Source organism: Botrytis fragariae (genome assembly GCF_013461495.1).
Source record: "Botrytis fragariae strain BVB16 chromosome Unknown tig00000006, whole genome shotgun sequence".
Lineage (NCBI taxonomy): Eukaryota > Fungi > Ascomycota > Leotiomycetes > Helotiales > Sclerotiniaceae > Botrytis > Botrytis fragariae.
The window spans coordinates 1137304-1157363 of record NW_023500988.1 but is presented as its reverse complement, the minus strand read 5'-3'; the positions used below and the strand labels follow the sequence as shown (position 1 = coordinate 1157363).

At 43.4% G+C, this 20060-nt stretch overlaps 9 protein-coding genes across 9 annotated transcripts; 5 read left to right on the top strand and 4 right to left on the bottom strand.

Moving 5' to 3' along the window:
* Nucleotides 1-843: 843 nt before the first annotated feature.
* Bfra_001533ca (putative mfs transporter protein) lies at nucleotides 844-4236 on the bottom strand (the record flags this gene model as incomplete). Its single annotated transcript, XM_037331962.1, has 10 exons — nucleotides 844-1344; nucleotides 1398-1514; nucleotides 2545-2863; nucleotides 2914-2959; nucleotides 3007-3130; nucleotides 3185-3576; nucleotides 3627-3823; nucleotides 3873-3948; nucleotides 4005-4143; nucleotides 4228-4236. 10 exons carry the CDS (start codon nucleotides 4234-4236, stop codon nucleotides 844-846), a joined length of 1920 nt encoding a protein of 639 aa, XP_037196116.1.
* Nucleotides 4237-4277: 41 nt separating this feature from the next.
* On the top strand, nucleotides 4278-5609 carry Bfra_001532 (uncharacterized protein; the record flags this gene model as incomplete). The annotated part of the gene is made up of 3 exons (XM_037331961.1): nucleotides 4278-4362; nucleotides 4741-5245; nucleotides 5294-5609. The coding sequence occupies 3 exons, from the start codon at nucleotides 4278-4280 to the stop codon at nucleotides 5607-5609; spliced, it is 906 nt and encodes a 301-aa protein (XP_037196115.1).
* Nucleotides 5610-5954: 345 nt separating this feature from the next.
* Nucleotides 5955-6609, bottom strand: Bfra_001531ia (uncharacterized protein; the record flags this gene model as incomplete). The annotated part of the gene is made up of 2 exons (XM_037331960.1): nucleotides 5955-6256; nucleotides 6309-6609. The coding sequence occupies 2 exons, from the start codon at nucleotides 6607-6609 to the stop codon at nucleotides 5955-5957; spliced, it is 603 nt and encodes a 200-aa protein (XP_037196114.1).
* A 536-nt stretch (nucleotides 6610-7145) lies between these two features.
* Nucleotides 7146-8105, top strand: Bfra_001530 (putative n-acetylglucosaminyl-phosphatidylinositol de-n-acetylase protein; the record flags this gene model as incomplete). The annotated part of the gene is made up of 3 exons (XM_037331959.1): nucleotides 7146-7365; nucleotides 7412-7517; nucleotides 7580-8105. 3 exons carry the CDS (start codon nucleotides 7146-7148, stop codon nucleotides 8103-8105), a joined length of 852 nt encoding a protein of 283 aa, XP_037196113.1.
* A 3216-nt stretch (nucleotides 8106-11321) lies between these two features.
* Bfra_001529 (putative pentatricopeptide repeat domain-containing protein) lies at nucleotides 11322-13607 on the bottom strand (the record flags this gene model as incomplete). The annotated part of the gene is made up of 1 exon (XM_037331958.1): nucleotides 11322-13607. One exon carries the CDS (start codon nucleotides 13605-13607, stop codon nucleotides 11322-11324), a length of 2286 nt encoding a protein of 761 aa, XP_037196112.1.
* Nucleotides 13608-13943: 336 nt separating this feature from the next.
* Bfra_001528 (putative u6 small nuclear ribonucleoprotein) lies at nucleotides 13944-14585 on the top strand (the record flags this gene model as incomplete). Its single annotated transcript, XM_037331957.1, has 4 exons — nucleotides 13944-14066; nucleotides 14118-14216; nucleotides 14268-14304; nucleotides 14361-14585. The coding sequence occupies 4 exons, from the start codon at nucleotides 13944-13946 to the stop codon at nucleotides 14396-14398; spliced, it is 297 nt and encodes a 98-aa protein (XP_037196111.1). The 3' UTR covers nucleotides 14399-14585.
* A 232-nt stretch (nucleotides 14586-14817) lies between these two features.
* On the bottom strand, nucleotides 14818-15230 carry Bfra_001527 (uncharacterized protein; the record flags this gene model as incomplete). The annotated part of the gene is made up of 3 exons (XM_037331956.1): nucleotides 14818-15002; nucleotides 15086-15149; nucleotides 15213-15230. 3 exons carry the CDS (start codon nucleotides 15228-15230, stop codon nucleotides 14818-14820), a joined length of 267 nt encoding a protein of 88 aa, XP_037196110.1.
* Nucleotides 15231-15724: 494 nt separating this feature from the next.
* Nucleotides 15725-17691, top strand: Bfra_001526 (putative gtp-binding protein 1 protein; the record flags this gene model as incomplete). The annotated part of the gene is made up of 2 exons (XM_037331955.1): nucleotides 15725-15775; nucleotides 15826-17691. 2 exons carry the CDS (start codon nucleotides 15725-15727, stop codon nucleotides 17689-17691), a joined length of 1917 nt encoding a protein of 638 aa, XP_037196109.1.
* A 1210-nt stretch (nucleotides 17692-18901) lies between these two features.
* On the top strand, nucleotides 18902-20030 carry Bfra_001525ia (putative glycine-rich cell wall structural protein 1 protein; the record flags this gene model as incomplete). Its single annotated transcript, XM_037331954.1, has 3 exons — nucleotides 18902-19076; nucleotides 19226-19484; nucleotides 19550-20030. The coding sequence occupies 3 exons, from the start codon at nucleotides 18902-18904 to the stop codon at nucleotides 20028-20030; spliced, it is 915 nt and encodes a 304-aa protein (XP_037196108.1).
* Nucleotides 20031-20060: the final 30 nt, after the last annotated feature.

The following is a 20060-nucleotide window of genomic DNA, read 5'->3' as shown; positions in this document are numbered from 1 at the left end:
TGGGTAGATAGTAGTCAATACATGTATACACAAATACGCACGAATACATCATATTAAACGTAGATATGAAAACAAATATTCGCACAGATCTCCGTTTTCCTTCCCTTTTTCTTTTTCTCTTGACGGGATGGGATGGGATGGAGTACTTGTAACTTTCTGGAAGGGAAGAAAAGAAGAGTGGGAAAAAGAGAGAAGAGACGAGAACCCTGGTAGACGAGAGAAGAGGAGAGGGGGGGGAGTGTGCGATGCATTTCCAAAGTACATAGTGTGAAGCTCACAGTGTAGAGTGTACAGTGTATTAGCTCATAGTGTCGTATCTAATTTTAGTATATATCTCTGGATTAAATTTTAGTTTGAACTTTAGTTTGAAGTTTAGTTCCAAGTTTTCGTTTTGGATTGGTCGAGGTAGAGGTAGAGGTAGAGGTAGATATATGAGTGCATAGATTTAGGTAGGTAGCGTGAAGTCAATAGAATATGTATGATAGGATATGGAATGATATAGGGAGAAACTAGTATAAAAATAGTTGGAAGGTGGTGGGTGCACAGTTGATATGGTATGATAGGATATGATATGATATGATAGGGTATGGTATAGTATGGTATGGTATGAAAACTATGATGATGATGATGGATGAAATATTCATATCATATTTTATGCTATGCTATGCTATGCTTTGATAGAGATTGATATCTAAATACATATACCATATAAATCACGCAGGAAGGAGGCAATCCAGCTACTACTCTATCGGATAGATGAATCGCCACTGAGCTAGCTACTCCATACTCCCCAATCTCCACCCCCCTCAATCACCCCCCAAAACATCCAAACATTCCCACCAATTATTCAAAATGACCATTAACATGATGCGCAACCGCTAATTCATCGCCTTCAAACTCTCCACAAACAGGACATGTACTCATTGCGGATTTGAAGACCTCTCCTGTTAATCTTTCCTCCAATACTTCTTCTTCGGTATTTCTACTGCTTTCTTCTGGCTCCATGATGCTTCCCTCACTAATTTTGTTTTCTCCAGCTGTATTTTTCTTCCCCTTACGATTCCCCTTCACAACAATATAATCCTCTAAACTAGCCCCTGCACTGGTGCTCGCCGCGGAAGATTCATCATACCCATCTGTCCTGAAATCTGAGTACGTTTTACCACCACCACCTCCTCCTTCTCTCCTCGGATGTCCCATCCTCCCACTCACATTATCAAAGTCACCGCCCCCACCTCCACCCACTTCCCCATTCCTCCCCAACCCCCTCATCCCCCTTCCCCCACCTCCGCCTCTCCCTCCGTACACAACCTCTGCACCCTCCCCACCCGCCCGTCCCTCAATCTAACCTTCACCCCCTTGGATGATCCCCCCTCGTCAAAAGCTCCCCCACAAACCCCTTCACTTCCCTCCCACTCCCCTGATCCATTTTCAAAACAATCGATACCGGTGTTCCGGGGTGCAGGAGCGCTATGCGTGGGACTGGAGATAAATTGGTATGAGAGCGTGGCGCTCTATCATTATTGCCACGGCCTCTTCCATAGCCTCTTCCTCTTCCGCGTCCGCGGGTAGCATTTGTTGTGTCCATTTTAGAGAGAAATTATTGACAGCGAAGATGTTGTGGGCTGTATTCTCAAACTTGGTGTAGTCCGATCGTCTGGAAAGATGAATAGATGGATTGAAAATAAACAGTCTCTAACTAACTGGGACCTCCTTTCTTATCTTATTCTCTCGCTTCGTCTTCTTCCCTCCAATTTGATTTGCAAATCTCGAGGCAAGAAAAAATTCTAAATAGATGGTTTTTATGTCCGTTTATCTTTTGGGACCGGTGGCGGTTAAGATACAATCTGTAACACTGTGAAATATCCAATATGATTGTATTGGAATTCTCCAGCCTATCATGCTTGTTCGATGCAAATGGAAGGCCGAGGCGTTGAGATGCAAATTATGACGTCGTGACCAGACAAACACGTGAGTCGCAATCATGTGATTTAAATAAAATTGTTTGAGATCTCATGGAACTTGGAAGTTTGCAGATAATTTAGATTCTATCTGAATGAAGCAAGATTGAACGTAGTGAGAAACCACTACTAATATATATGTGTTCTCGTCTGGGAATTCTAGGTGATATCTGTATAAAAGAAACCCAAACTTCTAGATCCACCAGTGCGTGTGCGGATTGACAGGACACTTCCCAACTTGCAAATTTTTTAACAAATTCATTTTTTAATTGTTTGATATCAGAATAGATATTGTAATTGTTCTATTTATAGTGAATAATTATAGAAATTCCTAAGATACAAGAATTGATATATCAACAGGTATTCACATATTCATTTTTGCAGTATCCCGTTAGTCCGTACACTCACCGGTGATCCTACAGTTCATAATCATCTCTCATCAAATTTTAACCACACTTCATAAAGCTCAAAGATCCAGCAAGGCTAAGCCCACTTCTCAGTAAGCAAACCTCCTCATTCCCTCCCCAACTCTCTTGTTTCTCCTCCCGTAATAAAACCTCAATCCCACACATCCTACACATACAAAATACAACAAACCAGCATTCACCCAATGGCCCAACGGGAAGCCCTCTTTCGCTTGATTTGACTTGTATATCCAAACACCTGCTATTTGTCCCGGCGCTCCTACTGATATATTCAACGCAATAGCAAGTCCAATACCGGCTGTTGAGAAGATATTTGACGAGAGGAAACCGAGAAGAGGAGGGATACAGGAGAAGGCTCCTGAGGCGGCGATAATGAGACAACCATAACGGGAGTTATAGGAAGTAGGAGGCAGGAGAGCGGAGGCGGTGAAACCGATGGCGCCAACGAGGGCCATTATTGAGGAATGGAGGGCGCGACTGAGGAAGATTAGATGATTGGGGAAAGAGAAGAAGGGAATTCAGCTTACGCGTTGAAGTGATCGGCAGACCAGGATACGAGGATTGTTACAACATCTTTCAAGGGTTAAGACTGATCAATTAGGGGGAGAAAGTAAACGTACAAGCGACAGCATATGGTGGGACTGTCATAAGTTGAGCCTCGAGGTTTTTGTATCCAAGTCCTGCGGTAATACTTGGTGTGAATAAGGACAAACTCGAGAAAGGCGTTGAAATACCGAAATAGATCTTGAAATTTGGGTCAGCGTGTCGTGGAACATTGTGATGATATTTAATACTCACTGCATAATGAGCATATAATCTCCAGGTACAAAGAATTTCCTTCGCTTCTTGCCACGTCAATCCTTTATCGCCTCCTTTAGCTCCCTCTGTCGCAAGTCTACTTGTAGCTAAATCTTTCTCATCCTTTGATAGCCATTCTACCGTTTCTGGATAATCTGGTAGATAGAAAAATACAAGAATAGATGATAAACAAGAAGGAATCCCTTCAATAACGAATAACCATCTCCAAGCTGACATTCCGTGGGTACCATTCATATGACCGACTCCAAAAGCGATAGCGCCACCAAATGCTCCTGCGAGAGTTGCGGAGGCTAGAATGAATGCGACACGAATTGAACGCTCAGATGTACGGTACCAGAAAGTCAGATAGTAGACTAAACCTGGGAACAGTCCTATTGCGATGTTAATGACTGCCGGAGAAAAAAGGTTTGAAAGTATGTACCAGCTTCGAACATTCCGAGAAGGAATCTCACAGCTGTGACACCAGCGAAGTTGTGAGTAAATCCAAGTCCAATTGTCACGATACCCCACGAGAACATTAAGAAAGATATCCATTTGCTTGGACTGAGTTTCTTGAGGAAATAATTGGATGGCACTTCGAAAATTGCATAGGCAATCAAAAAGACCATCAACGCGATACTGGAATGGGTTAGGAATCACCAAATCCAGGAACAAGGTCCACACATACATATATTGAAAATTAGTCATGTGTGTATCGGACAGGAGATCATCATGAGTAGAGGAATTGAGCGTTTTAGCATTGCCTATTTCCTATCAGCTCTATACACACGACGTGAGGCCGACAAGAAGTGGAACTGACCAATGTTCGAACGATCGAGGTAACATAACAAGTAAATACCAGCACATAGAGGTACGATCCTTAGATCTTGCTTCCGAACCAATGCTTTGGTATCTGCAACATTTTCTTCCACCGTAACATAGTCTGCTTCCTCAACTCTCTGCGACACGTTGTTAGATCGTTGATGGAACGAAACGCGGGGATATTTTCAACTTGCCTCCTTTCCTCCTTCGAAATCGGATACGACGACCATGATAGAAGAGCGCTAAAGTAAATCAAGCAACGCAGCAAATTATGTACGCGGAAGAACACAGTAGGGCAATATATACATGGCAAGAAGAATCAGAAAGAGAAATAATGAATACTACACCGCTCGAAAGTAATTTCGCATTCAATGAAATCAATCAAGCCCTGTGAATCTCCACGCGACATAACAAGAGTGGAGTGAATGGAGCGGGGATCGCGCGGCCTACGATTATTGGCACAAGCGCTGATCAGGTCTGGGGTAAAACCAAAGGAGGACTAGCGTAGAAATCATGTATGATATCTCTTAGCCTTGCATGAACTGTGGCTGAGTAGAGAAAACAATCAAATGTTTGACATAAGCCTTGTCCTATCACATTGTGAACAAAACCATAGTCAATACAGACATGGAGACACTTGTTTGAGTTATTGAATGTCATGAAAAGATGGATGATTGATTCTTGACTTCATTTTATTTGCCTTAACTACTCGAGACTTTAGAGGAGAATTCTAGTTCCAAAAGAGATGGCTAGTCAAGACAGCCCTCTCTCTATAACATCTAGCGTCGCAGGAATACTGACCTTTGTGGTCGCTATTGCTGCAGCAATATACGTCCGATTCACCTACTTACGCAATGCTGATAACGAATACTTCCAAGTGAAGGCGTCTCTTTCGTGGCATAAAACTGAATCACAATGGCTTCATGATTTAGTTTATGCATCTGATGGTCCAAAAGATCGTTTTGGACATGAAAAGGAATACCAGATGTATGTCTCCGTGATGGAGGAACTTGGAAAACTTGAGGAGAGATTACTAGAATTGGTGACAGAAGCCGAATTGAAGGCCAGTACCGAGGATGATCAAGGAAAGAAATGGGCCTTGGTACCGAAAAGTATGGCGTTTAGAACGAGCGTAGCCATGTCGTGGCTACCTGTCAGGAGGAAAGCTTTGGAATTAGTTAGGCAAAGAGATGCATTAGGAGCTAGAGTTTTATTTGCACAGATGAGTATGATGTCATCGTAAGTAGGATACCCCATAAATTAGGGGCTCGAAACTGACTAAATTAGACGAGTTCGGGACCAAGAATCACAAGCAAAGAAGCAAAAGGAATTAGACCAGGAAAGACTTGACCGACTGGAAAGTACAGTTCATTCTCAACACGAGAAGCTAGATCGACTAGAGTCTTTAGTATACCGATGGATGCATCGTGATCGAATTGAATCTGAGAGCATTCGACGTTGGGGAGCTCAAAGAAATGATACTTTTGGAACCGACGATTCCCAGTCTGAAACTCCAGTGGCGACTGGAACCACCACCCCATTACCAAAATCAGAAACCTACGACCTTGAACATTTTCGAAAACCAGAATTGACGGCTGTCTAGCAGAGAGCTTGGGTATACCAGTAAATTTAGTCGAGGAAACATAACTACTCATTTTCTCGCTTCTGTTTGATGAACTTGGACCGCTAGCTGCTCTCTCGACTGCTTCTCTCTCCATTCGGCTCACCTCAGCACCTTAGTATCTGCACCTGCAAAGGGTGCACGCCTTTGTCCAGTTAATTTGGTACACCTTGTAATTGGCGTTGGATGAAGAGCACCTGGAAGAGCACCTGCCAGAACACAATCCGTAGTTGGCGCTGGCGAGGGGTGAATGGGCTTCAGATGGAACCTCCTTCCTCCAGCACAGGCCCTCTCCTAAACACTGCCCAAAATCTCATTCCTTGACGACTAAAGGAATGCATACCCCTTGACCTTCAGATATATAGCGCAAAATGCAACACTAGGTACTGCCCATAAAATGTTCAACTCAATCACCGCCCAAATCCAGATAGTCCCTACTGGTGGAGCCTGTTTCATTGTGGCAAAATGACCATATTCATTTGTAATGTGTATAAGATAACATCCAGCTATTATACTAGCAGCGGAGAAAAAGATTTCGTGTACATAAGGATGCGCCTTGGCAGGTATTTGAGGTAATAAATTCGACGGTTCGGGATGTGGATGGAAGGCATAAAAGAGAAGCCAGATGACTGTTGAAATCAGCAAATATTCTGTTACGTCCAAATATAATGTAAGACTTACCAGGACATGCTTGGAGGGTCCTAGAAACGACACCCTTCCAGACGATTTCTTCGGCATATTGATGTGTAACCAATACATCTAGAGTGAAATGTAACATCGTAAGACTGATCGTCCATAGAACGGAATCCCCTAGTCTTCCTATTAAGATCTCCTCATCTTCTCCATCTAATTCTGCTTGACGCTGTCGTTGAGCTTCACTCAAATTTCGTTTTTCTGCGATGTCGAGAAGAGTCTCGATGGATGGATCAGGGCCAGATCTATCTGGCTTTTTGAGCTTAAATTTCCGTTCTTTGCCTGGCATGATGTTTGCTATCTCGGAATGTGGAATTGTATAGGGCGGAGCGTCTCGCGGCTTTTAAAAAGAGTATATATACTTGCGGATTCCCTGCGAGCCTTGTCGTTCGAAGGTAGTGGAAAATAGATGCAAGTACCTAAATACGTGTACTGAGTGACCAAGGCTGCCGATTTTCAACACATAAGACGAAAGGCTGTCGAATACTTGGTTAGGTCGTGTTCATGCAAGAGCGATGAATTTCATCTCATACATATTTAAACCATGTAGATTTGTATGACATTGGTCAATAATTGATCCGATGCCTTGCAGTGAACCTCGATTTATCCCTTAGCGCAAGGCTTAAGGACCCATATATTTCTTGACCGACAAACCGGTCATTTCCACTCGTTTCTACTCACGAACCCCTCTCAAATCCTAAACATACTCGATCTGCAATTATTCGCGCATATCTACACCATTTTATACTTGTCGTCGCTGCATTTCAACATATACTTCGACTCTTTAACAAAGGTTCCCCCATAAACACCTTTGAAATGCCCAAAATGCAATGGACCTATTTCCTTACCATCCCCATCATCACTTTCGCTGCATGGCAATATAGTGTCACAGTTGTTAACTCCAAATTTCCAAAACTTCGTAACAAGAAGATATGTCTATTGATCGCGCATCCTGATGATGAAGCTATGTTTTTTGCGCCGGCAATGCAAGCTCTCACGGATCCGGAACTTGGAAATCATGTTAAAATTCTCTGTTTGAGTAGTGGTATGTAAGGTGCATGATATCGAGTTAAGCATATATTGATGTGCAGTAGGTGATGCAGATGGATTAGGAGAAACTCGGAAGAAGGAACTTGTTAAGAGTGGGATGCAGTTGGGTTTGCGACAAGAGAATGATGTTTTCGTCTTCACGAGTCCGTATGTCTTCCTCGAATCTTGTCGCATAAGTACTATTTATACTGATCGCGTTTCTTAAACAGAGATTTCCCGGATAGTATGACGAAGATTTGGGATAAAGAAAAGATCGCCAACCTTTTAGCATCTGCCTTTTGCCCTCCTCACACCAGAAAAACAGATCTTACAACTGCTCCAAGTGCATCTATCGATGTTATTGTAACTTTTGATGCGCAGGGAATTTCTTCGCACCCAAATCATATTTCCTTGTACCACGGCTCTCGAGCCTTGATCGCATCCATGATGCGGGATCGTCCAGGATGGCAATGTCCTATTGACCTTTATACACTTACCAGTGTCTCAATTCTCCGAAAGTACACATCTATTTTCGATACCTTGAATACTATGGCAGTCGCAGCGTTTTCGAAGCGAGAGATAGGCGATCATCCAAGTCCTTTGTTAATGATGAGTGGGGTGGGTCAACTTAGAACTGCGCAAAAGGCCATGACAACAGCACACAAGAGTCAGATGAGGTGGTTCAGATGGGGTTGGATTGGAATGTCAAGATATATGGTCATCAATGATTTAAAGCTGGAAAAGGTCGTTGTGTAGATGCGCGTTTGAAAGGTACGGGTTAGGGCTATGAGAAGGAGAAGAGGACTCTATTGTGCAGTGCACAGTACGAATGACTTTTGATAAAAATATCTCTTGCGCATAAGAGAGTATGAATGGATGAGAGATGAGTAATGCGTATACGAAGTCAGCATGCTTCTTTTGATCTCGTTTTGTATTGTTTGTTATTTTTTTGTTCTCTTCCGCAAGATGCCTACAGACCGGGCTGGAAAGCTATCAGCCTTTCATCAAACTTGCTTGTTGTATTTAGACAGATATTTCTCTACCTCAGGATACCTCAATATTATGAGCCATGATTCATTTTATTTCAATGTTCCTTGTTCATTGAATTTAGTCACAAAGTTGATGTCCAAACAACTAAATGTGATTCCGTCTTCGTTCTTCGTCACGAAATTAGAAGATTTCAACATCTGGTGTCCATCACGATTCAGAGACCGGATTGATTTCTGATACTGCTCATTGTACAGTCTCAAGTCTTACCTACCTCAACTATCATCACTAGTACCAGTTGTCTGCTTATAAAATCAACGCCGAACTGGTGCAATGTATAAAAAAGGCAAAGAAGTAATTTTCGCATCGAATCAACGCAATATGGTTCCGGAAAACAGTGGAGAGATGGTAAGAATTCATTTCCTTTCGCGCTACTTTTACAAGCCTCAAATCAAAGTTCAATATGAAACTAGACTTTCATGATTTGAGGTCTACTTTCTCATATCAATCTAGATGTAAATGGGAACTTCGCGCCAAACTCCTCTGTTTTGAGAATATCGGTGGATTGAAGTTTAATTCTCATTCACATTAGTATAGGGTTTTTCTGATTACTTATTTTCTCCATCTAGTCTCGTAAACCTCCATTGACGCCGCAGTCGACAAATCGGCTGATGACAAAATCAAGGCTAGACTCAGAGTCAAAATCGAATATAATATCATCCACCTCGCTATCTCAACCTTCCAAGCGGAACACGAACCTGAAGCGTACACGAGATCAACATCAACATCAACATCAACAGCGACATGTGAGTGGGCAGGAAGAAGAAGAAATAGACCAAGAATGGGATATCATCGGTACCCTTACATTCGAAAATGCACGGCTGGAGGAGAAGATTATGGGGTTGGAAGAGAGGGTGCGGGAGTTGAAGATGCAGAGGGAAAGTGATGTGAGAATGCTTTTGTGGATGAGGGTGGAGATGGCGAGGTTTGGGGAGTGGTGGAGATGGGTTGAGAGGGGGAGGGGAGAGGGAATACAGGAAAATGAGGGATGTTAGAGGGTATGAATAGGGAATAGAAGGCTCGGGATTTTTGGGACAGGAAGGATTTCTCGATATCACTAATGATAGTAGATTGCATAAAAAGAAGCTTCTGAGATCTAACTTTGTGGACTTGTATTCATCTAGCTTCCCTTTATTTCTTAATGTTTTGCTCATGTAAATCAATGTCCTCACGTGAACTCTCCAGCGCTACAATCCCCCTGAATTTCTCTCCCTCCACCTCACAAATCCTCCCTAACAAAACTCGCAACCCAAACTCCCATCGCCTCCACTCCCTTCACACCCCCCTCTACATTCCCCAAACTCGCATCCAGAACATCATACATCATCTCCAACACATTCCGCCTCTTCCCCTCCCTATCCTCCTTCCCCTTAAGCTCCTCCACCCTCCTCAACTCCCCCTTCTTCCACCTCCCCACATTCCCCACCTCCCACACCCCATCTTCCAGTCCCCGTCCATCCTTCACCATCTCTCTCTTAACCCTCCACCCTTCCTCCCCCATAACTTTCCGCATCTGCGTCGCACTGCGCACACATCTTACATTTCCGCCACCTTCTTCTCCTTCGTTTTTGAAGCCTTCTGAAACGGCTTGAAGCATGATTGCGAGGAGGTGGGGGAATTGAGTGGGGAGGGGGCGCTGAGATCCCATTCTGCGATGCAGAGTTGAGTTTGTTTTGTGAGGAGATTGGGGGTGGGATTTGAGGTTTGGGGGGATGATAATGATAGGGAGGAGATGTAGGAGATTAGCTGGGGGAAGAGGGAGGGAGATGAGAAGTAGAAAGTGCTGTGGGAGAGAATGACATGGGAGTATGCTTTTGAGTCTTGGGTTGTGGATGAGGAGGAATTGTGGGAAGAAAGAAGTGATTCGAGAAAGGGAATTGGAAATGCGTTGTGGAATGTGAAGCGGCGGCCTAGTGGGCCGGATTTTAGATGAGACTGGGCTTGGGAGAGGGTCCATGGTGAGCCTATTCTTTGTTAGTTCCTCGATTGGTGAGAAACTAATTTCATTTTCTCTCGACATTCGACGTCTGGGTAGGAAAGACAATATTGGAGCGGGGAGTGAGGAAGGACAATAATAAGTAGCAAAGAAAGGGCATATCAATACCATAATCAGGATCCCCCGGATCAACAGCATCAACATGCCCATTTTTCCCAACTTGTGCAGCAAGTACTAATGTAGTATCGCCCTGACCACAGCCTATTTCGAGGACTTTTGATCCTGGTGGGATGGACCAGAAATTCACCTAGTTTTATGTCAATGAGATGTTGCCACCCTGTGCTCTTCATCTTGTAAATGTTTGATGGAGAGGGGACAAAAGTCCATGTGAGATAGGAGAATGGTGGATTGAGGAGGAAGAGAGAGAGCAGGTAGAAGTAGGGAAAACACAAACAAGTTCAACACGATGCCTAATTTGTGCAAGCAGCGTTTCATTTCTTTTCTCATCATGTTCGGTAGGTGAACCGCTTGTCTCGGGAAAGTAGGTGTCGAGTATTTCTTGAGGAATGATGGTTTCCGCCATGATATATAATGTTCAAGAAATCAGACTAATGTGTTGAGATGTAGAAAAGAATCGTTACAGGAGATTTAAGGAAGATTTGTGAGAATGGCGAGTATTTTGATTGTAATAAGTGATCAAGACAATGATTGAGAGAAGATAAAAATACTTGTCTGGGGAAGCTGGAAAGTTTGAGTCATACACTAGTGTGACCATGACCCCCATTCATGCATCGTGGATTCTAATCACATCACCTGCATATAGGGATATAGGGCTGCTTATTGTGGCACAAATTTGTGAGTTCTCTCATCTGGCAACTCTGTTTTTCGTATTGAAAATGAATTGGAAGATGGATCTGGCCCGCGAGTGTGTCCAAAGTGATGAAACTAGATGAAACGAGATGAATTTATAGAGTATTGTGGTAACCTATTTAATTTTTGAATCTATGGTCCTGCACGACTTTGGCTGCTAATTGAACTGGCCCACCAACGGCCTGTCTATCCCGATTGTATCGGTATTCATTTTTTCTATTGAGAAGTCTCGCCAAAGACTTTCTTTGTCGTCTCTTCTTTGACCTGGTATCTCCATAAACCCTTCTCCATATCCTCAATTTTGTATCTTCAGATTTTCCAGTATCTAAACGTATATGACCTGTATATGTTTGATAAGTCAACTCTCCCCGCAAAAATGTTTTATAGTTGTTGACTATGTCTGGAACCTTCTGAAATGCCCAGTTTGCGTGGTCTTTAGACAAGTATTCAGCTGGCCGATAGATGAGATAATTGACCCATTGTCGCATATACATCCTGCTAACCCTCAATTTGAAACGGTAAAATGTGAAGTCTCTTTGCCGAATTTGTGTTATTGCCGAGTCTGGCTTTCTTCGTTTCAAACTACTTTCGTATAGGATCCTGTACCGATCTACTATTTTGGCCAATCTATTGTGTAGTTGACGAGCCCTTGCGATCTGAATTTGGGCAGTTCCAATTTGTCGGTTATAGAGAAGGTGGCGAATGTAGATGTTGTACATTGAAAGATTGGGTTCGACGTTATAATGCAGAATCATATTGTTCCAAACTTCGTTCATGCTAGACGAGGGCAACACTCCTTCGTCAAATCCCAACTCGCGTTGAGCGGCACTTCCCCGTCTTCTAGCAAAAACTGCAGTCCATTCCAATAAGTCTTGCCAAGCCCGCTTCGGAATATCAATGGAGTACTTTCGTGATACTTGATCCATTACATGTATAGCCATTGGTAAATCGTTATTGATACAAAACATATGGATTATCGTACGAAGTAATCTTCTTGATGGATACAATGGAGAGTCGGGAAGACGTGTATTGAGCTTCGAATTCTCACCGTTCTTCAATTCGATATCAATGCTCCACACTCGCTTGAGAATTGTTTTAGCAGTCTCAAGGTCTCCCTCTCTACTTGCCGATATCATCAACAAGCAAAATGTCTCCTCATTCCCCATCAGACCCGCCTTTCCCATTTCTTGAAATAATTTATTGACCGAAAGTCTGACTCCATTGTTAGATCCGATTCGGTGTCTATTGAGTTGATAAGGTCTGTTGTCCCATTGACGGAGATCCTTATGGTGAGACACGACTCTTAGTCTTTCAGAATGGTAAGGGCTAAGAACATCCGACCAACACATAGTAGCCATGTAATAATTGAAACATTCCACATCTGGTAGAATCTTTCTATTTTCCATCACTTGAAATTGATTGGAAATCAAAGACTTCCATGTCAATTCTGCAACTTCCTGATGTCCCGTAAACTTTGCAGCTTTGAGGAGCATTTTGTATTCGGACAGATGGATTGGATACTTTATTTGTCGTTTCATAATGATTCGACGCAAATGCCAAAGATAGACAGTGTAGGCACGATGAGTTCCGTCATAGTCAACAGTATCCGTTCTCATTTCCAATAAATCTTTATGCTTGAAGTCTTGTAACAATGCCTTGTATCGTCCGAAAAAATGTTTGGGATCTAGTAGTCTAAGGATTTCGGAAAATGTATTTGGAGGAATATCCAACAATGGAGAATAATTCACGCCAAAATTATCCACTTTTGAAAGTTTTACTAGGACTTTGAGAAGTTCATGAGGATCTCGAAATTGAAGTGCTCTGAGCACACTCTTGTATTCAGAAACCATTTTAGCTTCTTTGAGGAGGATTCTTCGTTGAGCTTGATTAACGGGCAATCCCACACCAACTTTTCGAATGACAGAAACCAGATCAGACCCATCGGATACTTCATCTTGTTCTCCGGGAGTCGGAATTTCAAGTGGGTATATATCTCCGTATGCTTCTTGACTTTGAGATTTTTCGGTTGCATGCTTTCCAACCCACCAATCCTTTAAATTTTCTTCTTTACTCCAAGGTGGCTTCATCCATTCCGGTGTCTTGAAGAACGTCTTCACATTTCGATGTTTATTCCTTATCTCGTATCGTCTCCAATATGCTTGTTTTGCTGCCTGCGATCCATCGTTGATGATCTCATCTCCTTCCTCGAATTGCTCGAGATTCGTTGCCTCTTCATTTCCACTTTCTTTTCGCACAAAAGTACTGGGGCTATTTCTTGGTCCTGTGGATTTGTATAACCATCTTCTCCCATTGTATTTTCTATCGGACTTCGTAGAGGGTGGCATATGAAGAGATGTAGCGATTGTGGACTTGCGCGTCGCAAAACCGCGCAAGAAAGGCCCCATTAGATGTGATTTTGAAAATCATCATTCTCCCACCCTTTCTATTCTCTTCTCGCATTGACCATGTAATTGATGAGATCAAATGAATTGTAATCTGGGGAAACCTGGGGAAAGTTGAATGGGTCCACTTGGTGTTGTTAATGGCGGGAAGTTAAAAAGTGGTGGTTTGAAAGTGGTGGGTTTGGTGGATTTCGCTTGATTATCTGAAATTTTTAGTGAGCGCGGCAAATCCCGCCGTCTATAGCAACAACCTCTATGCGATTCAGAGGTAAATTCGATACGTCAATTCTGGAGACCATTCACAACAACAAAAGTTCGTCGGCATAAAACGAAATAAACATGGCAGATATTGATGATGGTACATCTGCACCAGCGGAGCCTCTTGATTTGGTGCGACTTTGTCTCGACGAGGTTGTTTATGTGAAATTGAGGGGAGACAGAGAATTGAAAGGAAGGCTACATGTGGGATATACCCCTGCAAGACTTTGTGGTTCTTGTGCTGACAATGGGTAGGCTTATGATAGTCATTGCAATTTAGTATTGGGGGATGTGGTAGAGACAATTTATGTTGTGGAGGAGAGCGAAGAAGATGATGGAGAGGAGATCGTGAAGGTTGGTCTGTATCCTACTTGACATATGCTTTCGGCTAACATGTTTTCGCAGACGGTTGTCAAGAAATCTGAGATGTTATTTGTTAGAGGTAAGTCTTTTTGGTCTCTCATTTGGTCTTCATTGTATCTGACATTCTTTCAATAGGCGACAGTGTTATACTTATCTCACCCAGGTCTTCATAAAATCAGACACCGACATGCCGTTACGCAACAAAAACGAGAAATCTTTCTAGGAAAGAGAGACCACGAAGGTTGGAGGTTGAGAGAACGATACGGCAGGCAAAAAGGGGCAAATTCCACCACGATCTGGCCGCAAATACCAAAATTCGAGGACCACAAAGGCCGGGAAGGATAGATAGGCGCGAGACGGAAGAACAAATAATATATGTAACCATTCCAGCCAAAATTCCCGGATTCAGACAGACGTGAGATTGTGTAGTGCCGTGGGTACTCGATTGACATCTGGCGTATACTAGCATGCCCGCGATTGTTTGGCTGCTCTGACTTTTACAGAGCTCCTGGTTTGAATGTTTTGGAAGGTATGGAATGCTGTGAGTTGTTACACCTGGGTCCATAGTGTCAATGCATAGTTGCATTAATTCTCACAAATTGTTTCTATTTGAGAATACATGAATGAGATATACCTTGACGCGCTTGGTCTCGATCAAATTCAGTTGTGCAGCAGAATTGCTCCGACTCTTTGTTTCCTTGTCATTCATTCGCAGATGTTCATTGTAAGCAGGTTCGTCAAGGAGAAAGCCATAAGCGACCAGGCATAGACATATCCCTAAACTATTTCGAAGGAGGGACTAGAGCTGAAATTATAGCTCGTGGTTGATTCTACTACACACTACCCCAAAGTGTAATTACCATGAGCTTTATGTAAGAATGCTTTTTCAATGATGAAGTTTCCTCTGAAGCTTGGAATGGAAATCTAGATCTATGTGCTGTCACATTCTTGCTAAAATCTCAACATGTTACTTTTTCCATTCTATACTAAACTTCTGGTTGACATGGGCATGAAGAGCTATTGTGGGGTTCAGGGGTTCTTGAGCCTCATGCGTCACTTGTACTGTGTCCAGCGTGTAAGGTTGTATGTACAGATGAAATTGGCGATATCCCGCAACAATTGTAGATTCTAATTTGCAGGTGTAATTACATTTTGCGAGTTAAGTTAGATAATATGATCATTTATATCTTTCAGTCAGAAAAGATGGAGGAACTCAGCCTCAAGGCAATGACTCGAAGATCTATGATTCATTTATCCCAAGATCCTTATCGATAAAGCTTCACTTGGACTTTACACACCGAACAGTCATCTCCCACTGTATACTTAAGAACTACTGGTTTCCATGGATAACTCTTTTGTATTCAATTCACTATTATTCCAGATTGTCTTATATTACCTAGGTACCTACTTCAAAGCTGTCTTTAATGATCCTACGAATATACTGCGAGTAAACTAAGTTATTGCCACAACACAAATTTGGGAAGCAGGCGAACGGAAACATGACTTCAAAAGGCAAACAGCTTCCACATGAGCGGCGGAAAGGGGAAACTGTATTAATGCCCTTTGGCAGACTTTATTTCATATTCCTAACAGACAATAGGCCCTGAGCGAGTTTGCGGAATACGTCGAAAAGCAACAAGCACTTCGATATCCCTCGTATTCCACTTCCAGTTCAACAACAGGTGGTCCCTCAACCACCGCAACATCAGTCACTACCGTAGAAGATCACGCCGAGCTTACAGATATCTTAAACTCCCTCGATATAGCAGATACCAGTCCTCAAGTACGAATAAAAGAATTGCTGCTGTCGACCGACGAAGACCAATTAACGCTCCTCAAAAATGTTCTGGAGTTGCGATTGGAGGAGGGGCATGGAGAGACTATTTTTGAGATTGGATTCGAGAACAATGGTGATGCAATGGGATTCAATAAGGAGGAATGGGATGTTGCCTTGAAAAGACTAAAGGAAGCGGCAGGGAAATTGAACAGTGATTGTCAATTACTGTTAACGAATGGAGTGGGTGGCGAGGTCGAGGGTGAAACTGGAAAGTCAAAAGAGAAAGATTGTACAGGGAAAGTTTTGGTACGACAACATCCTATGAGTGTGGAGGAAGTCATCGAGACAAGAATTGCTGTGGTGGGAAACGTCGACGCGGGGAAAAGTACCATGCTGGGTGTATTGGTCAAAGGTGGATTAGATGATGGAAGAGGAAAAGCAAGAGTCAATCTCTTTCGCCACAAGCACGAAATAGAGAGTGGAAGAACTAGTTCTGTTGGTATGGAGATTATGGGGTTTGATACTATGGGCAAAGTTGTCGCATCTGACGTTCCAGGTAGAAAGCTATCATGGGAAGAAATTGGAAAACGATCCGCAAAAGTTATCTCCTTTACCGATTTGGCTGGGCATGAACGGTATCTACGAACTACCGTCTTTGGACTTTTATCCTCGTCTCCAAATTACTGTCTGCTGATGGTCGCCGCAAATAATGGACTCATTGGTATGAGTAAAGAACATCTTGGTATCGCTCTTGCGTTGAATGTACCAGTTATGGTTGTCATTACTAAAATCGACATTTGTCCTCCTCAGATTCTGGAGCAAACTATCAAGCAAATTACCGGCATATTAAAAAGTCCTGGAGCCAGGAAAATTCCAACCTTCATCAAGAATCGAGAAGAATGTATTAATACTGCCACTCAATTCGTCAGCAAGCGAATTTGTCCAATTTTCCAAGTATCCAATGTTACTGGAGAATCTTTAGATCTGGTTCAAGCTTTCCTCAATATTCTACCTCATCACGGTCACTATGATGCCGAGGCACCTTTCGAATTTCATATTAATGATACTTTCTCCGTTCCATTCGTAGGAACTGTAGTATCAGGGATTGTAAAGTCTGGCGTTGTCCACGCAGGTGACACTGTACTCGTTGGACCTGACTCTCTTGGCCAATTCACAACTACAACCATTCGTTCTATCGAACGTAAACGAATACCAGTTCCGGCTACATCTGCTGGTCAATCAGCTTCGTTCGCATTAAAACGTGTTCGAAGAAGAGATGTTAGGAAAGGAATGGTTGTTCTTCCAAAACTCGAACAGAATGCCCCTAAAGTCTACCGAGAATTTGTCGCTGAAGTTTTGATTCTTTCTCATGCCACTACTATCAAAACAAAATATCAGGCCATGTTACATGTTGGTCCTGTTAGTCAAACGTGCGCTATTATTGATATTGATCGAAGCTATATTCGAACTGGTGATAGAGCAACAGTCGCATTCCGATTTGTGCAAAGACCGGAATACTTGGCTCCGGGGGACAAGCTGTTGTTCAGGGAGGGGAGAACGAAAGGTTTGGGGATTGTGAAGAGTGTGGGCTATGATCCTGCAAAACCGCTGGGAGGCGTTAAGCCTGAAGGCGATGGCACAGAAGCTGCAGAGACGAATACTCCTGCTGAGACTTCAAAAGCTCCTTGATGGGTTTGGGGAGCCGGGAAGACTACATATTAATGTTTCATGTTTCATTGTATCATGGGGATAGCATCATAGTCATGGGAAAGGCAGAAGGTGGTGTACATGGAGATGGGGTGGGTAGAGTCATTGATTGTTTATCACGGGATTATGAAATGAGATTACGAGTTAATGCATACTTTTCATTATACAAGTAAAATCTAAAACTAGAGTTCGGGATATAGATAGTGACAGAATCAGAGCTACTGATCCGTACAATCTCAGGGTTGAGGGTCCTCTAGATCTGTCAATCTCAAAGATCCTGAACATCTAGATCGAAGCTATCTAGGGAATTTCCAAGCATCTAGAATCGAACACCTCATCTAAACTAAATAAAGTAAATTAACCACCCCCAGTTTGTTGGAAATGAGGTATCCAGTAAGCCACAATCACACCCAACCAACTTGCCTCTTTGCACACTGGCCTCTTCATCTGCACCACAACACGTGATATGACGTCGATAAAAATCCGGGGTACATAAGTGGACTTATGAGCGTCATCAATGAAGTTTCCCGATATCAAGGTCTGGAAGCACAGGATTTGCATCTTGTGAAATCTGGGATCCATATTCTTTGATCTTGATTTGATTGGTCTATCTGCTGCGATTGATGCGTTTTACCATTTGTTTATATGGAAAATGGTTTTGGTGGCTGGTCATTAGAGTGGGATTTTCTAGAAAGCAGGTATGTGGTGGGTAAGAAAGGAAGAACAAGGCGCATTTCTTTGTCTAACATAGATTTGTCCAATGGCGTGCTGAGAGGCATTGGGGTTATGGGCACTACGTCAGTTTGTGGGCTGTGGGCTGCGGGAGATACCTGTACCTAGGTAGTGGGTGGGTGGAACAATGGAATGGCATTGGACATGTGCTGAGGGTAGGGGTCAATGGGGTGGTTTTGGAAGATGCGGATTGGATGTGGATGGGCTTGGAGGGGTGCGAGGGGTGAATTTGGATAAAGGGTGGGAATTGGGAAGGATCTTTTTCTTGTTTCTGGATTGCATTCTGTTTTGTTATATGAGGGAACGCATACCTACCTACCTTGATATTGAAAAGATTAGTTTTACTTCGCTTTGCTTGTTTGTCTCTTTTGATACAAATATACTTACAGATACATACCACGAATCAAACAAATAAAACAATCGAAATTCTACACAAGATCAAACCCCAAACAACGCAAATATGGAAACAGTAAATAACATCGCGGCCGCCGCATCAAAGGTTATCTGGGGCGAGCCTCAAGAAACGACTGATGCGGCAAACGCAACGATTGTACCGGAGACGAAGGGAACAGAACCGATTAGTGGGGAGTTAGGTGATACGAAGAAGGGGGAACCGTATGATTTGGGGAATGCGGGTATGTTTTTATTGGTTTTTTTATTGGTTCTTAGAGGTGGATAGAGATGAGAATGAGATGAGATGAAGACATATGAGAAGGGAAGATGCGAGACGATAGAATCAACGATAACAATAAACAAATAAATCACTCCACTAACCCACCACCAGATTCCACAAGCACACAAAACACCCTCTCCTCCACCACCGACGGCACCGCTTCCACTTTCACTCCCACCGACTCCACGACCCTCTCTCCCCCCGGCCTCGCCGCCAAACCTCTCGATTCCTCCTCCACCGTCTCTCCAACCCCCGACTCCGTATCTCGCACTCTCGCCGAAACACACATCGCGCCACTTTCCTCCCCCGATTCCTCCAATCCATTTGATTCTACCACGTCCTCTTCCTTCAAACCTACTTCTGAAAAACCGTTGATCTCAGAACATATCAATCCCCATCTCCCTGATCCATCTACAGCTAGCGAGACAACACCAGTCGAGAAATCCCTCTCCCCTCCGTCCCAAGCACCGAACTCCCCTCCTCAACCACAAGCGCAACAGAAAACAAAGCTCTCGACCCCGCACCCCTCTCCTCGCTCACAACTGAAGCTCCAAACCCAACCGGCAAACCAATCGAATCCTCCAAACCAAGCAGCACAGCCAACGCCCAAGGGGTCCCCACCGATCTGCAACCGCTCGGATCAGAATCCTCATCCGAAAAACAAGACGCTCAAGGCACAGGTGAAAAACACATCAAGAGTTCGGGGTTGGTGGCCGAAGGAGGAGACTTCGATGCTGCGAGGCCTGGGGCTGGGAGGGAAGCAGATCGATTGTTGGGGAAGGAGGGGAGTGCTGGGGCAGTGGGAGCAAGTGGTGGAAGTGCTGTGGGAAGTGAAGAGGAACATGGAGAGGGAAAGAAAGAGGGAAAGTTAACGCATTTGAAGGAGAAGATTAAGGAGAAGTTGCATAAGCATTAGGGTTGTGGATTGATGGATGTGGGAGGTGGG